The sequence below is a fragment of the Xenia sp. Carnegie-2017 genome, unplaced genomic scaffold (genome assembly GCF_021976095.1).
Source record: "Xenia sp. Carnegie-2017 unplaced genomic scaffold, XeniaSp_v1 HiC_scaffold_19, whole genome shotgun sequence".
Taxonomy (NCBI): Eukaryota; Metazoa; Cnidaria; class Anthozoa; order Malacalcyonacea; family Xeniidae; genus Xenia; species Xenia sp. Carnegie-2017.
The window spans coordinates 11,903,746-11,927,147 of NW_025813481.1; the positions used below are offsets into that span (position 1 = coordinate 11,903,746).

The 23,402-nt window shown below is 34.4% G+C and overlaps 3 protein-coding genes across 6 annotated transcripts; all 3 read right to left on the reverse strand.

Annotated features, from left to right (window-relative positions):
* Positions 1 to 405: 405 nt before the first annotated feature.
* On the reverse strand, positions 406 to 8,331 carry LOC124439006. Of its 2 annotated transcripts, none has more exons than XM_046989204.1 (11): positions 8,118 to 8,331; positions 5,808 to 6,183; positions 5,707 to 5,731; positions 5,512 to 5,564; positions 5,112 to 5,253; positions 4,770 to 4,975; positions 3,832 to 3,973; positions 3,199 to 3,350; positions 2,567 to 2,609; positions 2,119 to 2,263; positions 406 to 1,942 (listed from the first exon to the last, which is right to left on the reverse strand). In XM_046989204.1, the coding sequence occupies exons 2-11, from the start codon at positions 6,174 to 6,176 to the stop codon at positions 859 to 861; spliced, it is 2,361 nt and encodes a 786-aa protein (XP_046845160.1). In that variant the 5' UTR covers positions 6,177 to 6,183; positions 8,118 to 8,331; the 3' UTR covers positions 406 to 858. The 2 variants fall into 2 exon arrangements, with proteins under 2 accessions (XP_046845160.1, XP_046845159.1); XM_046989203.1 differs by having other exon boundaries at positions 3,199 to 3,356.
* Positions 8,332 to 12,563: 4,232 nt separating this feature from the next.
* Positions 12,564 to 14,087, reverse strand: LOC124439098 (zinc finger MYM-type protein 1-like). 3 transcript variants are annotated; one of them, XM_046989314.1, is made up of 3 exons: positions 13,713 to 14,087; positions 13,241 to 13,388; positions 12,564 to 12,748 (listed from the first exon to the last, which is right to left on the reverse strand). In XM_046989314.1, the coding sequence occupies exons 1-3, from the start codon at positions 13,887 to 13,889 to the stop codon at positions 12,738 to 12,740; spliced, it is 336 nt and encodes a 111-aa protein (XP_046845270.1). In that variant the 5' UTR covers positions 13,890 to 14,087; the 3' UTR covers positions 12,564 to 12,737. The 3 variants fall into 3 exon arrangements, with proteins under 3 accessions (XP_046845270.1, XP_046845269.1, XP_046845268.1); XM_046989313.1 differs by having other exon boundaries at positions 12,565 to 12,671; XM_046989312.1 differs by having other exon boundaries at positions 12,575 to 13,388.
* A 7,878-nt stretch (positions 14,088 to 21,965) lies between these two features.
* Positions 21,966 to 23,199, reverse strand: LOC124439199. The gene has a single exon (XM_046989429.1). The coding sequence runs from the start codon at positions 23,119 to 23,121 to the stop codon at positions 22,111 to 22,113; it is 1,011 nt and encodes a 336-aa protein (XP_046845385.1). The 5' UTR covers positions 23,122 to 23,199; the 3' UTR covers positions 21,966 to 22,110.
* Between the last annotated feature and the right edge of the window lie 203 nt (positions 23,200 to 23,402).

Here is a 23,402-nt window from a genome sequence, read left to right on the forward strand (position 1 = left end):
AACCACGGGAGACCATATTGAATAGCTCAAATTAATGCAATTACCTTAATATTTTGCCACGTCTAACTAACTGACGAATCAAATATGAAAAATTGCAGTAAAAATTTTCTACACTGTATTTGAAACAAACAAAATAGCCATTGGTAGATAGCATGAGTAATACACAGAAAAAACACCAATTGGTACACGTAATAATGGTATTAATAACTTTTTCCGCGTTAATCCAAGCGCATTGAATTCGTTTGGCGAAATACTCTCTACTCTTGGTATAGGTTTCTTTTTTCTGATAAGAAAAATCTTCTCTTATTGTAAGGTTTGATAGTTTCAACAATTATATCATTAAAAAACTTTCTTATAAAGCAAGTAATACATCTGGTCAGTCAATCAAATTATGAAATATGGACATGCTCGTGAGAACTGACTTTATAAACATATTAATATATTGAATATGCACAATCTTACGTGATCTTTTATAGGTTTACAAATTACAATAATAGTAATACATTCGTTAAATTATAGACTGTACGTTCATGATATTATTTACGGATCAACCACAAGTCTCCACTGTCATCAAATATTTCATCAAATATTGTTTGCCAAACTATACGAATCATCTGCACTAAACCATTGTGTTTATAAACTTTTCAATGATATCATAAATCTTCTAGAAACTTTGGATCAAAAATTCTTACTATACAATGTTTCAACTTAAATAAATTGATTTTCTAAATAATTAAATTGTGCATTATACAAATCTATAGTAAGTTTACAGTTTGTTTTCTAAGTTCAATAAACACTGAAAATTACTAATATGTTTCCACACAAAGACTGGTTAATAAATGAATGCAAAAGAACAGTTTAGGAACTCAATTCTTCACGTGACAAAGAACAAAGGCAATTCTTCTTAAAGAACTTACAGTCCTTGAGATCTAGCATCTTCAAAGTTTTATCCAATTTTAAACACAAAAAGTGTTTCTCGGTAGTTTCAATATCATCATCACCATCATCATCATCAACTATTTCGCACACAGCATAAGCAAATGGCTGCCAATTATTTTCCCGATCTTTGAAATAAACGAGACTTCCAGAGTCTCCATTCTGTAGAAAGGAATCCATACTTTTTACCATCACAGCATTCTTGAAAATAGGTTTTAAGTTTCCGTCAATGCAGGAAAAGTTTCGGTCACTAATAACACCTGTGATGTGATTACTTGTACGAACTTCCACAAAACCTTTATTGCTGTTTGCTGTTTTGTAAAGCTCTTTGTTTGTTTCTTTTAAGTCCAAAGAAAAATTTTCCATATCATCTCCACCGAGATGTTGGAAATCTTCTTTCTTTCCAATTGGAATATACATCATATCAGATTCACTGTCAAACGTACTGACCGTGTTGCAAGGAAAACCACCCAGTTGTCTTTTCTCGTCAGAGTTAGGAAGCTGGTAGAAATACCTGTTACCATCATTCTCATTTCTAGCATTCACGTTATCAATTATTATCGAAACCTCATTTTCCTGACCAAATGCTTTTGAGACAGAAAGTTGGTCTGTAACACAAGCAACATGTGCACAAGTCAATGCATAATACATTTCTTTTTTGCAACAGAACATTGTCAGAGAGCCGCAAGAAATATCGTTCATGTGAGAAATATGATTATTCCGAGAACTAGTGCTATTTTGAATCTGTATGTCGCCATTTATTGGCAAGATACCATCCTTAGCACGGAGATTGGATGAAAATAAGAACTTTCGTTTCTTTGGTTGTTTATACCGGAATTCAATAAACTTTGAAGTTTCCAATCCAAACTTTTCATCCATCTCATTTCTTAAAATATCTTCTGATTTGTTTTCCTTGTTATCAACTGTGACATACAAATGTTCATATGGCATCTTTTTGTTTTTATCTTTATGCACGATACCATAGGCTCCAGTAATCCACAATATTCTAAAAAATATTGATCATAAAAAATCATAAAAAGGAATTTAAAATTATTTTATGGTCAAGTTTCACAGTTATTGTGTATGTAGTTAATATCCTCATAACCAGCCTTAACACAATATAGCATGCCACTTTATTATTCTGGGAATTATTCTCCAGTTCTCTAAACAAAAAATACTCACTCTTTTAATTTGTTATGGACCTCGTCTCGAATGTTGTAGTCATCGTCCAGAAAGCATTTTTTCCATTCAGGGAAAACGACTTCTTCCTCTGAACTGTTTTCATCGGCATTGTCACCATTTTTGGAATTATCAACATAACCTGGGCCTAAAATTAAGATAGTTAAACAACACTCGTCTTTCTCACGCTTGAGAGTGTTCGCAGTATTTGAAAATGACATTCTCAACAGGCCAAAATTTTATTCAAATCCATTTTACCGATCACCATTTTACTCATTATATCATTTCTTGTATAGATACATAGGCATGTTTTATATCAAATGCAAACATATAAAAATCTCCTTTATTTTTATTTAGAATTACTTTGATCTACATCCTATTCATGATCTACATCTATATTACATCCATGATCAACATTGGGATTTAAAATGTGATCTAAATTCAATCATACCTTCATATTTAATAGCTTCATAAACTGGTTCAAAGTCATTCGCCTAAAAATTACAGCGTTTAATTTATAAGCCAACTAGTGCTGATTTATGCCCTATGGACATGCATGCATATGTGTGAAATGGCTTTCCTTGAAAGACACATTTTAATTTTGCCACCATAAATCATGCACTTATTACATATACCAGCTATCTTTTAAGGATATAAGTTTAACTTTAAAAGTGATAAACTTGATTAGCTTCTTAAAGTAAGTGTATAAATAGGCAAAGCCTTAGCCAAGTTGCACATGAGTTTTGAATTTGTTAAATACTTGGCAACATTACCCCAAATTTATGACTGCTAAAACTGTTTCTTTTAACAGTATTTTTACATCTGAAGCAGTGTATGTTTGTTTTAATCAAATACAAAATGTATTTTCTGGTAAAGTGTTTATTGCTTGTTTCTCTTAAAAATTTACCTGATTTTTAAGTTTAGAATACATTAGCTACAGGTCAGAATACATACACTGCAACAAAAGCGTGAGAACAAAAATACAAATAGCTACACAAATAGCTACGTTTAATGTTTCTTCCACTTTCATCAGCATCGTGCCTTAGCAAAGCAAACTTTTCCTCTACATGATGCAATATTTACCTTAAAGTACAATGTCTCCGCTATTTGCTGTGCCTGCTCTTGAGTTACACGTTTTGTTTTGACGCACTTTGCAAGTAGAGCTAGTATAACCTCTTTTTCTGTCATTCTTTTCAAGTCTCTATCCATGCTCTCGTCATCAATACTTAAGGTCTCTGAAACTTAGGTAATTAATAAAGGTAATTAACACGGGAAAAAAGCACAAGCGATTTTTTAGCATCAGGAGTGACTGGTATCAAAACATATACCAAAATTTCCCGACCCACTAAAGCGGTTATATGAATAACAAAATTACTGCAATCTGGATTTTTTTTAGCAATATATCAATTGGAGAAAGCCAATTAATTCATGCCAAACCTTAAGGTAAATAAAAGTAATTTTTTATGTTTTTAACTTCTACTTTACTTTTGAGTGATCGAGTTAACAGTCGCAAAGTAAAGCCTGAAAATTTGGATTAATTCAACTTTTTATGCTATGTACCATCTTGATCTTAAAAAAAAATCTAATGAGACTACATCAGACTTTCCAAACTACATCTTCCTTTCCAAATTAAGGCTTTCCGAAATGTTTGTATTATTATGTTACATGAAAAATAATATACCTTAAAGTTTTTTAATTCAAAGTCAGGCATCATACCGTCACAATCGCCTTCATCCTTTTGTTCCCTGATATCCATGAAAGTATACTGATAATTATTGATAATGTATTTATTATAGCAATCTTCCATGATCTTCCATGATCTAACAGTTGCATAATCATAAACACGATCTATGTCGCTCTGAAAATAAGAGAGTTTCAACTATAACGATTGATATGCTTAGAGGAAAATAAATTCTTAACATAAACACGATCATCCATAAATCTGACTAATGATGCTCAATTGAATAAGGAGTTTGAACACAGATACAAATTTTAAACAGCTTACAAAGCGTAATATTACAGTGTGTTGATGAGAAAATGTTTCTAATTAGTACATTTTATTGTGCTATGCATTATTTCCTTGAACATTGTACATATATTACCTCTTCTATAGGTCATATGATTGTGAAAAACAATGATTTGCTAGGGGAAAACTTACACTTATGTGAGTCGCAATGCGCGTTATTTACCCATTAGAAGCTATTAACATTCGCTAGTCTCACTCAATACAAGAAATCCTCTAACCCTAACATATCTAATCAGCACAATTCCAGATACCCTGCGTGATTTGATGACTTTCACACCTTATAAATGCCCTTCATGTAAATCATACAACCCTCTAATCAATGAAAGTTTTTTTAGTTCACAAACTGAATCTTTCACTCATAGTTCAGAGAAGCTCATTAGCTTTTGAAACTTTTTAAAATCTGTCGTGTTTTTATCGTAGTCTAATTTTCTTTGAATTTGACAAGTATAAATAGTGTATGCATTCATACTTTTATATTGTGACTAAATTCATATGATTCTAAAGATGTCTTTTGTCAAGACGAAGTGTCGCCATTAACTTAAATCAAAATTAATATCAAATGGCGTTGTTTCTGCTCTCTTAGACTCTTTCTCAGTGCATTTTTATAATAAGGAGAAACTAAGCTCACATCACTCAAGTCTTCATATTTAGGGTTGAAAATTTCAAGTAAATTGTGCACTATATCCAAGGGAGCATCCTCTGTCTTTAGAAGGCGATAAGTGACATCTGTATTAGATTCAAACTCAAAATCAATTCCTTCAGCAATTAGCTGCTGGGGGAGTCCAAATTGTTTATGATTGATTGTTACTTTTGTTTTTTCGGCTTCAGAGCATACTAGAAAAAATTTGAAAATATGTTGAAATTGTAATACGAAATAAAATTTTCGGAAGTCTATACTTCTCAAACAAATAATAGACAAAGAAGATATACACTGACTACAAAGTAATACAGCATGAAATAAGAAATTTACTTGGCGTGGTGATCTTTAATGTGAAATCGTTGAGGAATTCACCAAGAACCGTAAAGTCACTCTGATTTCCTTTAAAGTTAACAAAATATTGCCCCCTGTTTGGAAGAGGTTTTTGAAATGTGACAAGAACATCAGCTCCTTCCTAGAAGTGGAAAAAGAAAAGAAAAATACTCTGGTAAAACTAGTACAGTGTAGTCCTCTCATGAAAATCAAAGGGAAAAAACAACAACGATGAGCTATCCGTTGAAGGTAACAAAAACCTGACCAAGACATTTTTGTTAGGATGCAATCCTCTTGTCGGGTATAATCTATGTGTTTTGATGAACGAGACCACAGTATTTTGGTACTAAAGTAGTGTTATCATATTATTGCGATTTATAGTATTGTAAAGAGCACTTACTTTACATAAAGCTCTTGAAGGCACTATTACTTGGAATGCAAACTTTTGCAAATCTAAAAAAAGACAAACAGATCATTGAAATGAAAATCAGTGCTCTCTAATGGTGAAAAAATGAATGATATATTTCAAAACTAACATTGCGTTTAATTGACTCAAGCTAGGCATGGTATAAACATAAATTATTAATTCACATACCTCGCTTGTCGTTTTTTTCAAGTGGCTAAGAATTCATAACATATAATTAGCTCTGGATTTTTTATATACAATTATGATATTAATTTCATCAGAATATATACCTCGAATTCTGCTATAATAACTTTAGGCAAGTAGCCAATTTGACCTCGGAATCCAACATACCACCAATCATCATCACTTTTATCAAAAATAGCGACTTCTTGTCCTTTATAAACTGACAACGCATCTTCGTATTCGCTGTCATACCTATCAAAAGTTTTCCCTCGAGATATGATCTTGATGGCTTCGTTATGTATAGGTGCTGCCAAGTTGTTTACAGGCACCAATCCAGTTTTTCCATGCCGATTGTTTACCTTCCACCAGTTTTCATCATTTCTGTTAACAACGTTTAGTAACTCGTGTTCTTTTACTGATAGCTCATCATCAGCACTTTTTTGGAAATCGGATAAAACAATTGCAACAAGAGACATTGCTCAGCTATAGTAATTAAATAAATCAAAAATACTTTGCATCAAGGCGTAAAGTTACTGTATACAATAAAAATGGCCCTTTCCAAACACCTCTACATACGTAGGTGTATTGTTGGAAAGTTGATTAAATAACTCATTCAATGCCGAAAATGTTCCCCTCCCCCCTAAAAGATATATGCTGCGGTTCGCTAACATCTATATATTGCTTAGCTGTTCTCATAATTGAGGACATATAGTTTGCACAGGTCAACAAGGTCAAACTTTTATTTCAAATATATAAATGTTCTCATTTCATAAACAGAAATTGGGTATTTCGTCAAACTTTATTTTAAATATATATACGTTCTCGTTTCATACACACAAATCGGATATTTCATATATGAAACCACACTCAAGCAGTTCTTTCTGGATAGCAGCGCTTATTGAAAAAACATTTGACCTTTTATTAGTACTGTTATATCTTACACAATTTTTTCTTTCAACTTGAGACGTTAAATGCAGATTGTGCACTTTTTACTCATGCCTTTTTTCGGAAACCACATTCACACATATAGACCCGTCACCAAAACTTCGAGATATAACGTTTGATTTCTAGATTGTTCCGACGAAGATAAAACGGTGACTTACCTACACATGACACTATTCTGCAAATTTTGCAAGCGAGCGGAATATTACTTAATCGAAAACAACACCACTTCAAAACAATTTTTATGTCAGAGCCTGTAGAACATGGAACACTATACCAACATCTCTATAAGCAACTTAACTTTATTGCTTTCCTTTATGCGCAGTTTATATTTAACTAATTTTTGTTGTACATCCTTGTACAAAAAATTTAGAGAATTGTTTTCCGGTAAGGGATAGACAATACATTACATCATTTGAAAGAATGTTATATGCAGTGCGGTGTTTGAAATTAAATGAAGATATGAAATGATTTTTCAGGTTCATGAGACATTTGCTTAAATGGCCCAGCATAGTGCGAAGATCATATCTTCATTTAACATTACATCATTATAGGATAGTGTAGCACGGTCTCTAGGCTGTTGATTTTATACAAAAATTTTAAAAATTAGTTTCCTGTATAAATATTCGAAATATTTTAGATACATCAGAACAAGGAAGTTGTTGAAGATCAAAAGGAGCAGTTTTAAATGAAAATTTAGTGACTAAAACAAAAATTATTACATATGGACGTTTAAGCATTAATATATGCTTAAACTTGTATGAATTATATATAGGCTGATACAACTATATGTAAGTATTATGCCAAATATGGGCAAGTCTAGCTACACAATAATGTTTTCTAAAAACAATACTAATTGGGTTTGCAAAATACAGAACGTTGTACCGGTTGTTTTATGTCAGTGAACACGTTTAATGTTATTTCCTAATAAACTTTGATGCTGAACATGTGGCAAACTAATGAAACGACGTCGTAATGAATTTGTCGGAAAATATATTTTACGAATGTTTCCCGTTGTGAAATCTAGAGCATCCCTGCTAAAGTTAAAAATTACGTCTTGCTTACATTTTTAACTCACGATACATGTAAAATAAACAGTTAAAAAGTTAAAATACAATAGAAAATGCAAACTGAACAATTTGATTATTACTTAAGGGAAGTGAAGTGTATTACTGAATTGAGTCAACTGATAATTTAATGCGACAGGCTAACTATAGACGACAATCTATGAAGTCAAAAAATGAACCAATATCAGCATTAGCTACTCAATTAAATAAAACGTATTCGCGAATAGGAAGTCGCGGCCTTGTCTCACGTTAATTTTGTAAGTAAATCAGAAAAGCGTTACAATAAACAATTTACAAAAAGTCTCATTTTAGATTTAAAAGTAGTCATATTTTAATAAGACGGAATTTGCAAGTTTCGTCTTACGAACTACATGCATGTATAGAAATTATCAACAATGATAGACTTACTTCTTGTTAAATAGCTGTATACATTCTTCTGACAGAGTTATCGCGAGAATCACGGTATATGAAAGCTGATCGTTTAACACGGAAGATGGCATGAATAGAACTGAGCATTTTAGAAGTGCTCAAAACCATTTACTTCAAAAGGAATGACGAACTGCGTAGAATGATGGGGAATTCCAGCATTTTCAGAATTAAAACGGAAATAGTTGTGCAAACAGCGAACACCTAAAAATTTAGCTTCTTGACGCTTGATCGATTGCACTAGATTTAAATTGCTAATCTACAGCAGCTCAAACATCATAGACAAAGACTGAAGCAATGTCAAAAGAGTTGCAAATTACAGAATGAGGCTGAATTGGAAAAGAACAATTTTTGACAGTTGGCAAAACATACACTAGCTTATCTGCTTATGTCATTGACTAACAAAATGTAGTTCCAGCCACCTATGCTATGGCTAGGTGGCTAGAATATTGCTACTGAAATTTGTTGTTATGTAAGACATTATCTGAAAAGAAGGCCCTACTGCGAGAACACTCAAATCTGTTGTATGAACAAAAAAATCATCATGTCTTGGGCTTTTCATCAACTCTTGATGAGTCACCTCAAATTAATTATTTTTTATGTTATCATCTGTTAGCTGGATCTTTTGGTAGAGAAAGCTTATATAAAATAATGGTGACTTACCTAGTATTGAAAAACATTTCAATCTTCAATTGTCATCAATGAACAAAATGATCGGAGAAGAGCTAAACTGCTCAAACCATGTCTACCAAGTAAGAATGTTGATATAGGGTTAAAAATTGAAGACAGCATCCCAACGATTTTTGGAATATCTCAATCAATTGGGCTCGTACTGCACATTGTACAAACTGTGGATCTAAAATAAGCAAAAAACCCCTGTTCCGGATGCAGCCATGACAATAATTTGAAACTTGGTTAGAAAATGGACAAATATTAAATGTGTTATTTCTTACCAAATGTTAAACTAATTGCCAATTGTTAAAACAATCAAACAGAAATTGGTTCAAATTTTCCATACCCAATGAAAATTGGTTAAAATACCCAATAACAAAAACCCCTTAAAAAATTGTTGAAATTAATAATAAATGACATACAGAGTGTAAGATATGAGTGTAAAATCATTTTTTTCGGAGCTGTGTAATGTCAACCAAAATACGGCTGATGTAAGTCATTATATAATCAGTTTAATGAATGTGTGAATAAGAACCACAAGTCAACACATGACATATTCTTAGCTTTCTTTTTTGCAAGGAGAAAACAGAAATAAGATCTAATTATTAAATTCATTCTTGGTTAGATGTATATTTTAAAAATGTCGTAAACATTAAAATTTTTAAATTCACGTTCAACAAATTATTCTATAAAGTGAACAATTGATGATCTAAAGAAAGATTCAACTTAATAGAAACTAGAATTAGTTTTAGTGAATGATACATGCTGGGAGAAACGGTTTTGAAGTAGCTATAACAACATTTATCTTTGTAAGAATTTGTTGCGAAAAAAACGTTACCACACAATTTTTTTACTCAAGTATATAGAATTTCTTTTTAAGCTTACCAAATTGTGCATCATGAGTCTATGTTGCACACAATTTGAGGGGGTAAGGTAAAACTAATGTTGCACAACTTGAGGGGGTAAGGTCAAACTACCGTTACTGAAACATAATTTTAAAAATATTTAAAAGCCAACATGCTGTTATACAACAAGCATTTTTTTCTACAAAATTATATTGAAAGCACGCATTTAGGTGAATGTCTGTCATGCAGCCTTATAGAGTTATTAATCATCAGTGCAGTTTTGCAGTTTTTCTGTGAAAGCAACCCTCTGCCCAGTATAGTTTTAAGAAAAGATGAGTTAGATTATAGTAATCTAGTATATTGAGAAGCAGTATTAGCTATAGTAAGAATTTCTGATTTGAAGTTTTGCAAATTTAAGCGCTTACGTCAAGTAAAGCTTTCGAAGGCACAATCTCTTGTAATGCAAACTTTTGCCGTTCCACAATTCCAAAAATAACAAAAAGATTTTTCAAATTAAGCGCTATGGAATTGCCGAATCATCAAAGCAGCCACTTGTATTTTCTAACTTTATTAAGGCAACAAAATGTTCATAGCTTGTTCATTGTTTCCTTGGAAAGAGTATAAAACTATAGCAAGAGACATAGCTTGAAGCAAAAAAGAAATTAAACAAAATGCACATAATAAAATATGATCAAAATGATTTGTTCCGATATCTCTACATGATGTAGTTATCATTAATTTCTATAATAACTGGAGCGGCTAACTTTACTGGGGCGAGGACGCCAAAAAAATGGCGGCCAAAGGACGTATTTCCGCTGAAATGATCGCTTTGCAGAAAAATAATATTCTCGACCTCCCCCTGGTGTCTATAGTAAATTATAAAGAATTTTTCAAAAACAAACACGATATCACAGAATATGGATATCGTTAGTTCCATATTCTGTGACGATATCTTTTTTGGCATTTCTTTTATAATGCCAACACTTCAATCGTTCAATTGTTGGATGTCGTAGTTTCCACAAAAAGGAACATATCGCTTCTCACAGGTGAGGTAGTTGTTTGTTTTGTTAGTCCGTCAACGATTGAAAAGCAATTATACATGCACTTGAAAAGCCATAAAACACATATTAAAGATCGTATTTTTTAAGACTGACTTGAACGCCAAATATACTGATGTTTTCCTGTTTTTGTTTATAAAATTCTGCATACTTTTCTGTCATTCGTTAATGCATGAAATCGTAAATTTACCCATTTATTTGCAAAATAGTTTCCCTAAAGCAAAAAAGACCCTGCACACATTTTGCTCTGTGAGTAAGTATCAAAAATAAATGATCAGCTCCAACGGTACCCATGATTTGGAGCAGAGCTTGTTATGTTCTATTTGCTGACAACATTCAGGGTACATCAAGGAGTAAAGATGACTGGAAGATGTTATTGACCAGGCAGAGTCTTAAAAAATAAAATGCTGTAAAGATAATTGATTTAATATCTGCCCTATCCAGAGTTATTTAATTTGATCGTGGTCAAATTCTATGGATGGAGACAATGGATTCACTAAGGATGCCTTGAATGCTTTGAAGTTAAAGTTCATGATCCAAAGAAAGATGGCAAGAAGGTTGTGTGTGTTTTGATGCTTAATGAAATGTCAATTCACAAACATGTAAAATGGAAGGCCATAAAGTTTGTGTCTATGTAAACATTTGTACTGAGATTGATGATGACTCAATGCAGATGTGAAGCTTCAAACTGTATAAGCCACTGGGTTTTATGTAACTTAATGTTTAAATCATGTCATATCTTTATCAAAATATTTTAGTTGAGGGTAGTTTGAATGTTACTAATATCTAATGCACTATACTGAAGCATTAAAGATTCAGTGATGAAACCTTTAAAGTTACTGTACTGTATACAGTGGCGTAGCTAGCGAAAAACATTTGGTCGGGCGAGAAAATTTTCCGAATTTAGACTCCCTAGAACGTCGGAAATGGCTATCTTAGAAAGCAAATGCGTGATATTTATGCAGGAAATAGAACCATTTTGGTTATTTTAAATTGCCGAAGGATCTTATAGTAAAGCAGGAAACAGTTCAAAAATAGTTGCAGATATGTGATTTATTTTTTCAACACCACATACATAAATAGATACCTATGTACATCTTGTAAAGAAACTTTGACAAAAGAACCGAAAAAGGCTCAGATTTGTCATCAACAACTATCAAAAGTTGTGATGAAATTGTCGTGCTGAAATGACAATCATCATTGACTGCATTAAAATATTCCCGGAAAAATTCTCACATGGCATGGACGTAAGACATCATCAGCTCGCTATCAGCCATATATGAATACCTATTTGTATAAAAAGCAAGTCTTCGTGGTTTTCAATGAACTTCTTTACTACCTCATCATGCAATGTGTTGGCGTCTTCTTTCTCTGACAGTATGTCTTTGTGAATGGAAATCCTGCAAAGAGAACTAAAACGTCCTTGGCTCATAGTATTTCTAAGATAATTTTTACCCTCTTCAAACAAGAAAATGACCTCTCAACTGAAGCACTTGTAATTGACAAACCCCATTTATCTTTAACAGTTTTACAACTTCTGGAATACTAGATTGATAATGGAACTGAAAATATATTTCAATAATTCATCGCATGAATCACAGTGAAAGTCTTTATCTCTGTAAATAAAACAAAGTTGGCTAACTAGCATTGGTATGTCAAACATATCACCATAAACCTCCTTTAGAAGATTTATCTTTTCTGAGGGCACTTCACCTTTCCACATCTTAAACACCCTAGGGTTAACAAGGTCAAAAATCTAAAACGCTCCATATCCTGAAATCGCTCAGTCAGCATAGTCACAACTGTGTCAAGAATTTCAAAATACATAAATTTGTTTGTAATTATGCCGTTGGTCATACCTGGTTACTGATGGTCCCACTTTCTCAACAGCCAGGTTGCACACCTGACAATATTCTGTATCATTTCTCAGAGAAGCAACAAAGGCCTTGAATCTCTCAAACCTACTCATTCCATAATGAAAGTCAGTGTCCTTGTCTTGCAAGATAGAATAAAGTATGGATGACTGCTCAAGAATTCTCTGGAAAACATGTACCAAGAAACAAAACAAGAAGCCATTAAGGTAGCCAAGTAAACCAGTAACCTTACTTAACGTTTCATCGTCCCAACCTATTGGATTATCAGTAAGATTTTCAAATATGTCTATCAGTTTCTCATAGTTAGAATGCAAGACATTGATGACATGAGCCCTATAATACCATCTTGTGTCACCAGGACTAGGAAACTCAAGCCTATGGGATGATAGTAAAGCTTTTCTTTTGGGGGGAATTGCTAGTAAAGGTGCAGAAAGCACTAATATTAACAAAGAAAATCTTAACAGGTGAGATGGAGGATGCAGCTTGACATAATACTAGATTTAGTCTATGGGCAGCACAGTGAACAAATTGAGCATAAGGATAATCCTGCTGAACTTGAGCTTGAACACCATTGAGATGACCAGACATAACAGATGCACCATCATAAGTCTGTCCAATAAATTTCTCTTTCACATTATTATATTGACTTAACTTACCCTTAACCACTGATGATATAGCAGTTGCAGTCCTATCACAACTAACATCAACAAACCCAAGCTGTCTTTCAATGACACTTTCCCCTTTGTCCATTCGAACAATTACACTCAATTGTTCTTTGGTAGAAACATCAGTTGCCTCATCAACCTGTATAGTTAAGAAAGTGCAGCAATATATTTCCTTTAAAATCTCATCCTCTATTATCTTATCAAGACAATCAATCAAATCATTCTGAATATCAGGAGAGACTCCAGTAAACCGCCCTCCCCCAGCAAGGTGGGTTTCAGCAAGCCTTCCATGTAATCGCTTTCAAAAACAGAATCCATCTTGGCAAAACTTTCAAGTAGCTCTCTATAATTTCCTCTATTCATGCTGCCACTAGATTCATCATGCCCCTAAATGCAAGCTCTTGCCTAGACAAGTATAAAACAGCTTCTGTTATGGTTTCAACATTTCCCTGTTTTGCCTTACCTCCTCGTTATGACGCTGAATCTCTTCACGTCTAGTTTGTGACATGAGACAGTCGATACGAGGCTGAAAACCGTAGGTCTTCCAGGTCTTGTAGGCACCCATGTGCGATTTTGCCTTCTCATGCTTCTTACAATCGGATAGGAAATTCTTCATGTTTTGAATCCCGTCTGCGTCCATGAAGATGACGATCCAGGGCAAAATAAAAGACAAGGCCAACAGAACAATGCATTCTTTTCTGAGCTACCACAAAGCCAATCTTTCTTCGAGTACCAACTTTCCTGAAAGCTTCTATTGCCTGTAGTCGCTTGTAAATTTGGAATTGGCCGCTGCTTTACGAGTATATTTTGCTCGCCTGATTGTCGAACAGAAAAGGGTTTCTTTGTAGTTCACTTATTATATCGATTTCATTAGCCGAAGCCATTGTAATGTAAGTTATCACGATTTCCAAACGTATATTTAAAGCTCAAAATTCAAGTCACGCTTTTGAAAATGAGCCCGAAAAGATGTTGTTAAACGTTTGAGTGTGTTCACAGCTACTCTCAACCAATCAGATTACAGATATTCCCACTATAGATTTTATTACTTGGTCGGGCTGAATTTTCAGAGCCCGACTAGATGTTGCGAAACAGCGCATTTGAGTTTGCTCAGTTGCTGTCAACCAATCAGATTGCAGATAATCCCACTATAGATTTTACTACTTGGTCGGGCTGAATTTTCAGAGCCCGACTAAACTGCGTAATGCCTGGCACTAGAAATGCACTAGTCATTGTTGCTAAGTAACGTTTAAAAATATGATAATTTGCTAATAACGACGCAATTTGACAAATATTACACTAATAGACTGTGGATTATTGCAAAAAGAGTCGCAGAATTTAAAATTTTCGCAAATCCAATTTTAAAGAAAACAAATTTTTCATTTTTGGGAAAATATTTGGTCGGGCTGGGCCCGACCAGCCAGACCGCTAGCTACGCCACTGACTGTATATTTCTTATATATTTCTTATAATTCTTTAAGAAAAATTTGAGCTTATTTACCTATTAGAGTACAGAATGGAGATTTATCATATGCATTATTGCTGCTTTTTTAAAGAAAAGTTTTTCACTTTTCAAAGCTTTTCTACAAATTTTTTGCTTCTTATTTCTTATCATGAGATTGATGATATAGAGGTAATATAATACAATAATATTCTTATTTCTAAAAAGCTTTTAAGCTTCTAGCATAAAAGAACACTATAGGTATGTAATTCATTTGGTTTTATTGCCTGCTATGACATATCTACTTGCACGTCATCATTCTTGTATGAACAAAACACCAGATGTGGATACTCAGAGAACAAAATGCAATACCAACTGCTTATGAAATTTATTATTCAGGTGAAAACTGTGTTAATCATTCAAATTATAGTGCACTATTATTGCAAATATAGGAAAAACAAAACAAAGTGAAAAAGAAAGGTAGAAGTATTAAAACTACAAATGAATTATAAACACCATTGGAAGCATAAGTGTTTTGATAATTATTTGCATTTTGCCCAATTCATATATCAATACAACAAAATCAAAATGTGCTACAACTTTACAAGTATTTGATGCACTTGCATTTCAGAACATCACAAAAAGGTTACTTAAAGTAATTTCTATACAATATTGTTTGTTTTCATTTACCAAACCTATGCAGACTTGAGTCTTTTTGAAATTTCATAAGAAACTCAATTACAGAAAATCCGTAAATATCCAGAGATTTAATATGTACGTTTTTAAAGAAACAAGTAAAAATCCTACAATTGTGGCGAAAAAAGCCATTGCCCATTGCATGAATAGAAGCAAAATAGCAATGATAACAAATAAGCTGACTTTTCTCTCATGGACCGTGGAGATGAACTATGATATACTTTTTTGTATAGACTAAAGAGTTTAATCGATCAATCAAGTTTGACGCTGGTAAGAAAACGACGCACATCTGCATTCATACATGTGTAGCCGACATATAGCTCTTTCGTCTATAGTTATTAATGCATCCTCGTAGGAGCAGATAACTGACAACCACAGTTGACTCGCTGTTATGAATTTAAGGTTTTTACCTTGATTTTCATCAAAAAATTGCTTGCCGAATCCCAAATACACACATACATTTTCCTCACTCTTTCCTCAGGAGGGAGTGGGAAATTGGGAAATTTTCAGAAAAGCGGTCAATTTCGGTAAATCTCAGCGGCAAAGGACGAAATCCGCCATTTTTTGGCGTCATCAGATATCTAAGGCCGCACTTGAGATAGCCGCTCTAGTTATTATAGAACTCAATGGTAGTTATTCATCATGCAGAACGAGATACTTGATGTAACAACACAACAAAAAACATACCTGTTCCCGTTCTATAAGCACAGATTGCCTCGCTCATTCACGAAACTACACACAGTTAGGGATGTTTATAAAAGCAGCGTCGAACTTACACATTCTTAAGAGTTACTGGTAATGATGCACGCTTAGTATAATTTTGATTTGTTAGTAAACGTTCCACCCTTAACTTGGTGAAATTGGTCTACTCAGAACATTCATGCATATAATGAAGCATCGGATGTTTTAGAAGAGCATCGCAGCAGCCGATACGCAGGAAGGCAGCACTGAAAACATATAGTTATAACCGTTTACTTTACTTGTCAAGTATTATGGTATCTCTTTTTTTTTCTTTCAATGGGAGAGAAGTAAATGGAAATACAGTTTTTAGCAAATTATTAGAAAACATTTGACATGCAGAGTAACTTATTCTACATGAAAATGGAATTATTTGCTTCAATACCAATAAATTATTAGCTGCTATAGCAACGTGATTTTCCTGTAAGTGTCCAGCAAAGTCACATATTTATTGCAAAAAAGAGTCGCAAATAGGCAAATGCTCTTGTACAATGGCATCAGAATCCAGGGATTTTTATACAAAAATATAAAATGGTGGTATTCTGAAGTTGTTGCGTAGTATTTTGCATCCTATTGGTGAAATATCGCATCTGAAGAGGAGTTAACTTCGAACATACAGAACGTTGTTCTGTTTTAGTTTGCACACTCTATCTTGCTCTGTATTTAATTTTTTGATCATTTTTCTCCTAACTGATAAACTTCCACCTGAAAGTTTTAACGTGTTGCAACACGCCGTGAAACAACGTCAAAACGAATTTACCGGCAAACATATAAACGTATGTTTCTGTTTGATAATGACAGATAAACCCCTTCATCTTATGATCTGTAAGAAAGATTGATAGAAAGGATCGTTCAGTGATGAGGAGATCAGACTAATAATTATAAATGCAAAATAGAAAAAAAAACATTTCAATTATACGTTAGTGAAATGTGCATATAGAAAGCCAATACATCTTGTCTGTTCCGTCCAAAGATTTGTGAGTATATTTCGAACAATCATAAAGTGGTGCCCAACGTGGGACCGGTAAGTAGGTGTACGACGGTTTTCTGGAGCAGCTTAATTCGAAAACCAAAGAAATGTCAAAGGATAATATTGAACGACTTCGCGCCAAACGAGGCGGTTATCGTGGCGTGTGTACAAGGCTTGTAAAAGAAACACTCGAGCTTCTGGATGCCACTGAAGTAGACATCGAACGATGTAATGTCATCCCTGAACAACTTGAGAGTAAGATGAAGATCTTAGACGAAATAAACGACAAATTTATTGGGATATGTGATGTAACGGATATTGAACAAGAAATGGAAGAAGCAGCCGCCGTCTCGGATAAAATTCTATACACTAGACGTAAAATCTAAGCAGCAAGAAAACCGGAGATTTGTCAAGAAACTATAAAAAGAAGGCAAAGTCCTACACCACAAGTCGAACAGATTCCTTTAGTGGTAGAAACAGAAAGCACGAGTAACACAATGATAAGCAACGATTAGAATAACCCGAACACGAATGCAGTTAATACGATCACGAATGCGGTCAATACAAACACGAATGCAGTCAATACGAACACGAATGCGGTCTATACGAACACGAATGCTAGTGATACGATTACGAATGAAGTGATTAATAAGAATTCTACGACTTTGAATGCCCCTATAAGAACAACACCAGTGATAATGTTGGCAAAGCTTCCCAAACTTCAATTGCCAAAATTCAGTGGAAAGATCACAGAATGTAACGCCTTTTGGGACTTATACAATGCTACGATTCGCAGCAACGAGAGTATGTCTAAGGCAAACAATTACGTATTCTTATTACTTGAAGGTAGTGCAGCACGTTGGATAAAGGGACTTACCTTATCATCAGCAAATTATGACGCAGCAATTGCGATTCTGCAAGATACATTTGGTCGAACCCTACAGGTCATTGCTGCACATATATGGAGCAATTGAGATATGTTTTCGATCAAATAAGTGTTCAAGTGCGAGGACTTGATTCGCTTGGGGTATCTGCAAACCAGTACGGCAGTCTGCTAATACCAATTATTATGTCCAAACTACCGAGTGAAATAAGATTGCAGGTAGCACGAAAAGCTACTAGTGATGTTTGGCAAATTGATAAGTTGCTCAAAACCATAAAGTTTGAATTGAGGCACGTGAAATGAGCGAGTCATTGCGTTCGATTGCAAAACACCAAGCTGGAACATTTGTAGTAACAAAAAATGATAAAGACGGTGCTTGTACCTTCAAGGTTAAATGCGTATACTGTCAAGGATCACATTATTCAGCATCTTGTGAAGAGGTAAAGGGAAGGGAAGCCCGAGTTAAAATTCTAAGGGACTCCAACCGTTGCTTTTTTGTCTGAATAAGGGACACCAAGCAAGCAAGTGTATCGTCACAAGAAAATGTCGACATTGTTAAGGGAGAGGTCAGGAGTGACCTCTCCAACCACAACAGCTGTCACACGAACTGTCAAGGGAAGTGTTCTTTTGCAGACGGCCAGAGCTCTCGTATCGAATCGATCAAAATCGGTTTCAGCGCAAATTCATTTTGACACTGGAAGCCAAAGGTCTTACATTCGAAGGTGACTTCAAGGCCGGTTAAGGTTAAATTCAATTGGTAAGGAGACACTTCCATTAAATACCTTTAGCCAAAGCAAGAGTAAACGAGTAAGCTACGAAGTGTTCAAGGTGAGCATTGCAAACAAGAGTGGAGGTGAGGTAGTAGAGATTAATGCAATTGCATTTCCTACAATATGTGCACCACTTCCTACTAGGATACATATAGACGAATATCCACATCTTCATGATTTAGAACTTGCATACTTTGATACTTCTGATGACAATGGTATCTGTGATTCAATCGATATCTTGATAGGAGCTGATCATTATTGTGACGTAGTCACGAGAGATGTTGTACGAGGAGAAAATGGTCCAACAGCGATGAGCAGCAAATTGGGATGGCTTTTGTCTGGATGGTCATCACAAAAATCAGACGGACATACTGTGAACAGCATCATTTTAGCAGCCGATTGCCTTAATAATTCTACTCTGGTAACCGATGAGTGATTAATATCATTGAAGTGTTTCTGGGAATTTGAGAGCGTTGGCATTGACTCCTTTGACTCAGAGAACTCACCCGAGGAACAAGATTTTGTGCGAAATATTCGATTTACTCTAACACGCTACGAAGTTGGTCTGCCATGGAAAGATGATCATGCGCAAATTGATGATGATTAAGAACTCTGTCATAATAGATTGAGATCATTGCATCAAAAACTGCTAAAGGATCCACAAAATCTTGATAAATGTAATAATGGTATTTCTGAACAATTGTCAGCAGGAATAGTCGAAAGGGTTCAGGCATCTGATAAGGATCGTTGTAAAATTCACTATCTTCCCCATCATTGTGTCATACCAAAGGATAAGGTTACTACGAAGCTACGCGTTGTATATGATGGATCTGCTACGACGAACTTGCGTAACTTTTCACTAAACGATTGCTTACTGACCGGGCCGAATATCATTCCACAAATCTTTGCTTTGCTCGTCAAATTTCGACAAAACAAGATTGGGCTAGTTGCTGACATTGAGAAAGCATTCTTAATTATTGTAATTGATAAGGAAGATAGAGACGTGCTTCGTTTTTTTTCTGGGTAAGGGATGATAGGGATCTTCATTCAGAAGTATTTAAGCTAAGGTTTTGTCGATTGGTTTTTGGTGTACGACCTTCGCCAGCAATTCTAAGAAACTCAGTCAATAAAGGATATAACAACTCGACTGCAGCACAATATATATATATACGTTAATTATTTCAGCTTGGACTGAGAGGTCCAAACTAAAAACATATTTGTTAAGTACGAACCGATATTAACGGTAAATAACATTATTTTTTAAAAAAAAGCAATTCACTTTGTGAAATGGCCGATATGTGGCTTGTTTATGTTGAAATGGGATTGTTTTAATTAATTAAATTAAATTAATTAAAACAATTAATTAATTAAAACAATTAAGTAATTAAAACAATTAATTTGTTCTGCATAGTAAAGCCATTCTCGCTATGATAACTACCATCTGGGAACATTTTGCCTTTTCCTTGAAAAATTTATATGGCTTCTAAATCAGTTTTTAACAATTAAAATTTTACTTTGTGTGAAATATATGGCCAAAGAAAAGCACTTTTGGACAACGGTCAAGATATACTGCAAAAAGCTGCTAGCTTCCACAGCAAATTGGATTGCAGGAAGTTAAAAAATATCACTTTGCATGCATGAAAATCAAAGAGCTAGCTAGTTTCACAAGCCAATAATAATTTTATTGCTTCTGCGCATTAATTTACACTTTAACTTGTAAATAGTTAAGTTAAACTTAGAGAAACGGAGAGAGGGTAGGAAGAACTTTGTAAAGAAATACAAAAGTACGGGGGGAAGTTTTTTTCTATTTAGGTTTATTTACTCGGAACAGTTCACGTGCTAAAGTAATGAAGTTCAATATATAGTTAATTACCGACGCTGCAAGGGCAAACTGGCAGTTTGGTAAAATTTCTATTCAGCTCACATGCTCAAAGGGTGATTTGCGTGCACAGAATGTGGTATCATAGGTACTGCGCAAACATTACCAAATCATTCTGGAGTTGGCCGTAGTCATGTGAAGTTTCACAAAACTTTCAACCTTCCCCCCCCCCCTTTCTCACCTTGACGGTGCATTTTATCACCTCACCTCACCATTTCTTTTCTATTCATAAAAACTTTATTTGTAAAGTATTTTGTTTGAATTGTGTAAAACCTTTCCTGGAATTTACTTTGTATTTGTACTTTTATGTTATTAAACTGGCATGTGCTTTGACACATTGCCAATCTTTTTCAAAGAAGAGTCTTTATATTAATTCAAAGAAAACAGAGCTCATCGGCCTCAAAACCTCCTCTAGATCCCGATTTAAGTCTAAGCAATTAAAAATATATTGGTAGTTTATAGCTATCCAGAGCTACGGAGGCTTCACAAAATTGATTCAAGAGGAAAAAAGTCACTTTTGTCACAGTGTTATGATAACGTGGAGGCGTTGTCTGCTTAAAGAACCAAAATTTGATATTTAAGTTTGTGTGAATAAGACAATGTTTAATACATAAACACACATAAAGAGCATCATGAATGATCTTGCAGGTGTCAAAACTAATCATATCACACTTTACTTGTTTGTAATTACATTTGAATACATTTAAAAACAGATGCATTGTTTACAAAAATCTCAAGAAAACTGAGAAATATGTTGCTTATAATTGCTCTCAGAATCATTGATTAAAGAAGCGCTTGTTCACGTGTTTATTCGGTTTAGAATTTAAGATGCTTTGATTCATTATGACATCTTATTAGCTACCCTTCAATATTATAATGACGTATTCCAAGATGAAAAATAATTTCTGAACAATGGGGAAGTTTGTTCAACGAAGCATAATAGAAATTATGTTCTAGGATTTGATAATTGTAAAAGCCGGGAAAACTGTTGTATTGCGCAAATAATGTTAATAGTATCTCGAATCATTTAGAGAAATATTTAGATATACATACTTTTATCGAGGCTTTCCCAATATGTTGCTTAAGTGGAATGTATGATTGGTCTTTGTGTCACAGGGACGACTCTCACTTAACACTGATGGTGGAGGCGTCACTATTTCTTGAATTATAAAAAGTTCTTGCCGAACAAACATTGCGTCGATTACTCAATGCAACAGCGTAACTCATAAACGCAATTCGATCATCGTGTTGATAAATGAAATTAAAAATAACTGCTATACTCTTTCTAGAGAGACCTGTACATGCATGTTATTGGAACAACTCAAACGTTGAAACCTAAATATACATTAGATTTGAAATATGTATTAGAACAGAGATATAGATTAGAGATATATTTACACATATATACTTTTATAAAGGCTTCCCCAATATGGTGCTGAAGTGAAATATGTTATTTGTCATTGAGTAACAGAAAAGATTCAAATATGTTAAGCAACACTGATTGTGGTAGCGTAACTACCTTTTGTGTTATAAAAAGTTCTTGCCGAACGGGCATTGTGTCGATAACTCGATGCAACGGCGTAACTCATTGTTGCAGCTAAGCAGAACTCAAAAATTCTCAAAAATATGTTTACGAAGAGCCATGTCCAGGGATCTGGAAAAAATGCTTCGCCACTGACAGATCTAATCATTAGAACTATTGTGTAAATGTAGAACAGAGCAGAGAGCACACCAAATACGGCAGTCAAGAGGGTAATCCTTAAGATTTTGTTCCTTGCCGTTAGATTATTTGGTGTTACGCGCTGGTGAGCTTTGGAGTCGTCAAATTGATGAAGCGATTTCTGAATTGTTCTCTCTTTTTTTACCACACGCCTTCCACTGATGAGTAAGCAAAGAGCGGTGGCTAAACATCCAACAAAGTAATAAAGGGCACAAAAAACCAACAAAACTTCCACGCCTTTGACATATCTTGTGAGAAATTCGACGGTAATTACCGCAAGAAAATGCAGAACAAGAATTATAGTGACCACTCTACTTCCAATTGGATTTTTCTTCATAACCTGAACTTTGCTGAGTAACATAAAAATCTTGTACATAAATGTGAACCCAGAAAAAAGACAAGGATAGCCAAGGGCAAACAGCAAGCGAGGCACAATGTACGGAACGCGTTTTGGTGTGTTGCTCATGATATCGTAAGGCGAAATACTTAAAGACAGCGTTCTGGTCAATCCGAGTAATATGACAAGAACTTGTACAATACTGATGTAGTTCTTCCTCGTCGTGCTCTTCAGGCGGAATGTCTTGTACAACTGATAGCCATTATACAATGCTAAAAGACTAAAACATACTGAAAACGTTATCCAGTGAACTTTGAATAAAATCCACCACACATCGCCGACGGAGTCGAGATCGATTCTTGGCTCTGCATTGGGGTAGGGTACATCATCGTCTATTTCACCTGAACTATTACCGTCAGAATGACTCTTCGGATAAACCATTTTATCATTCGGCTAAAACTTGCCGGCTCTCATCAACTATCATTCCAAAACAGCTGGTCACAAGAATGCAGCGTCAAATTTTCGGCGTTCCATGTTATGTCGCAAATGCAGGCAAAAGCGAATTTAATAACACCGACATGGAATTACAATTTGAAAAAAATTTTCACCTCCCATTGAGTTGCATTATTGCAACGGTATGCATGTTTGTCGAATTCGCTTTTATATCTGACGAAAACGGAAAAACTAGACAATATAACGACCAATTTATTACAAACACAGAA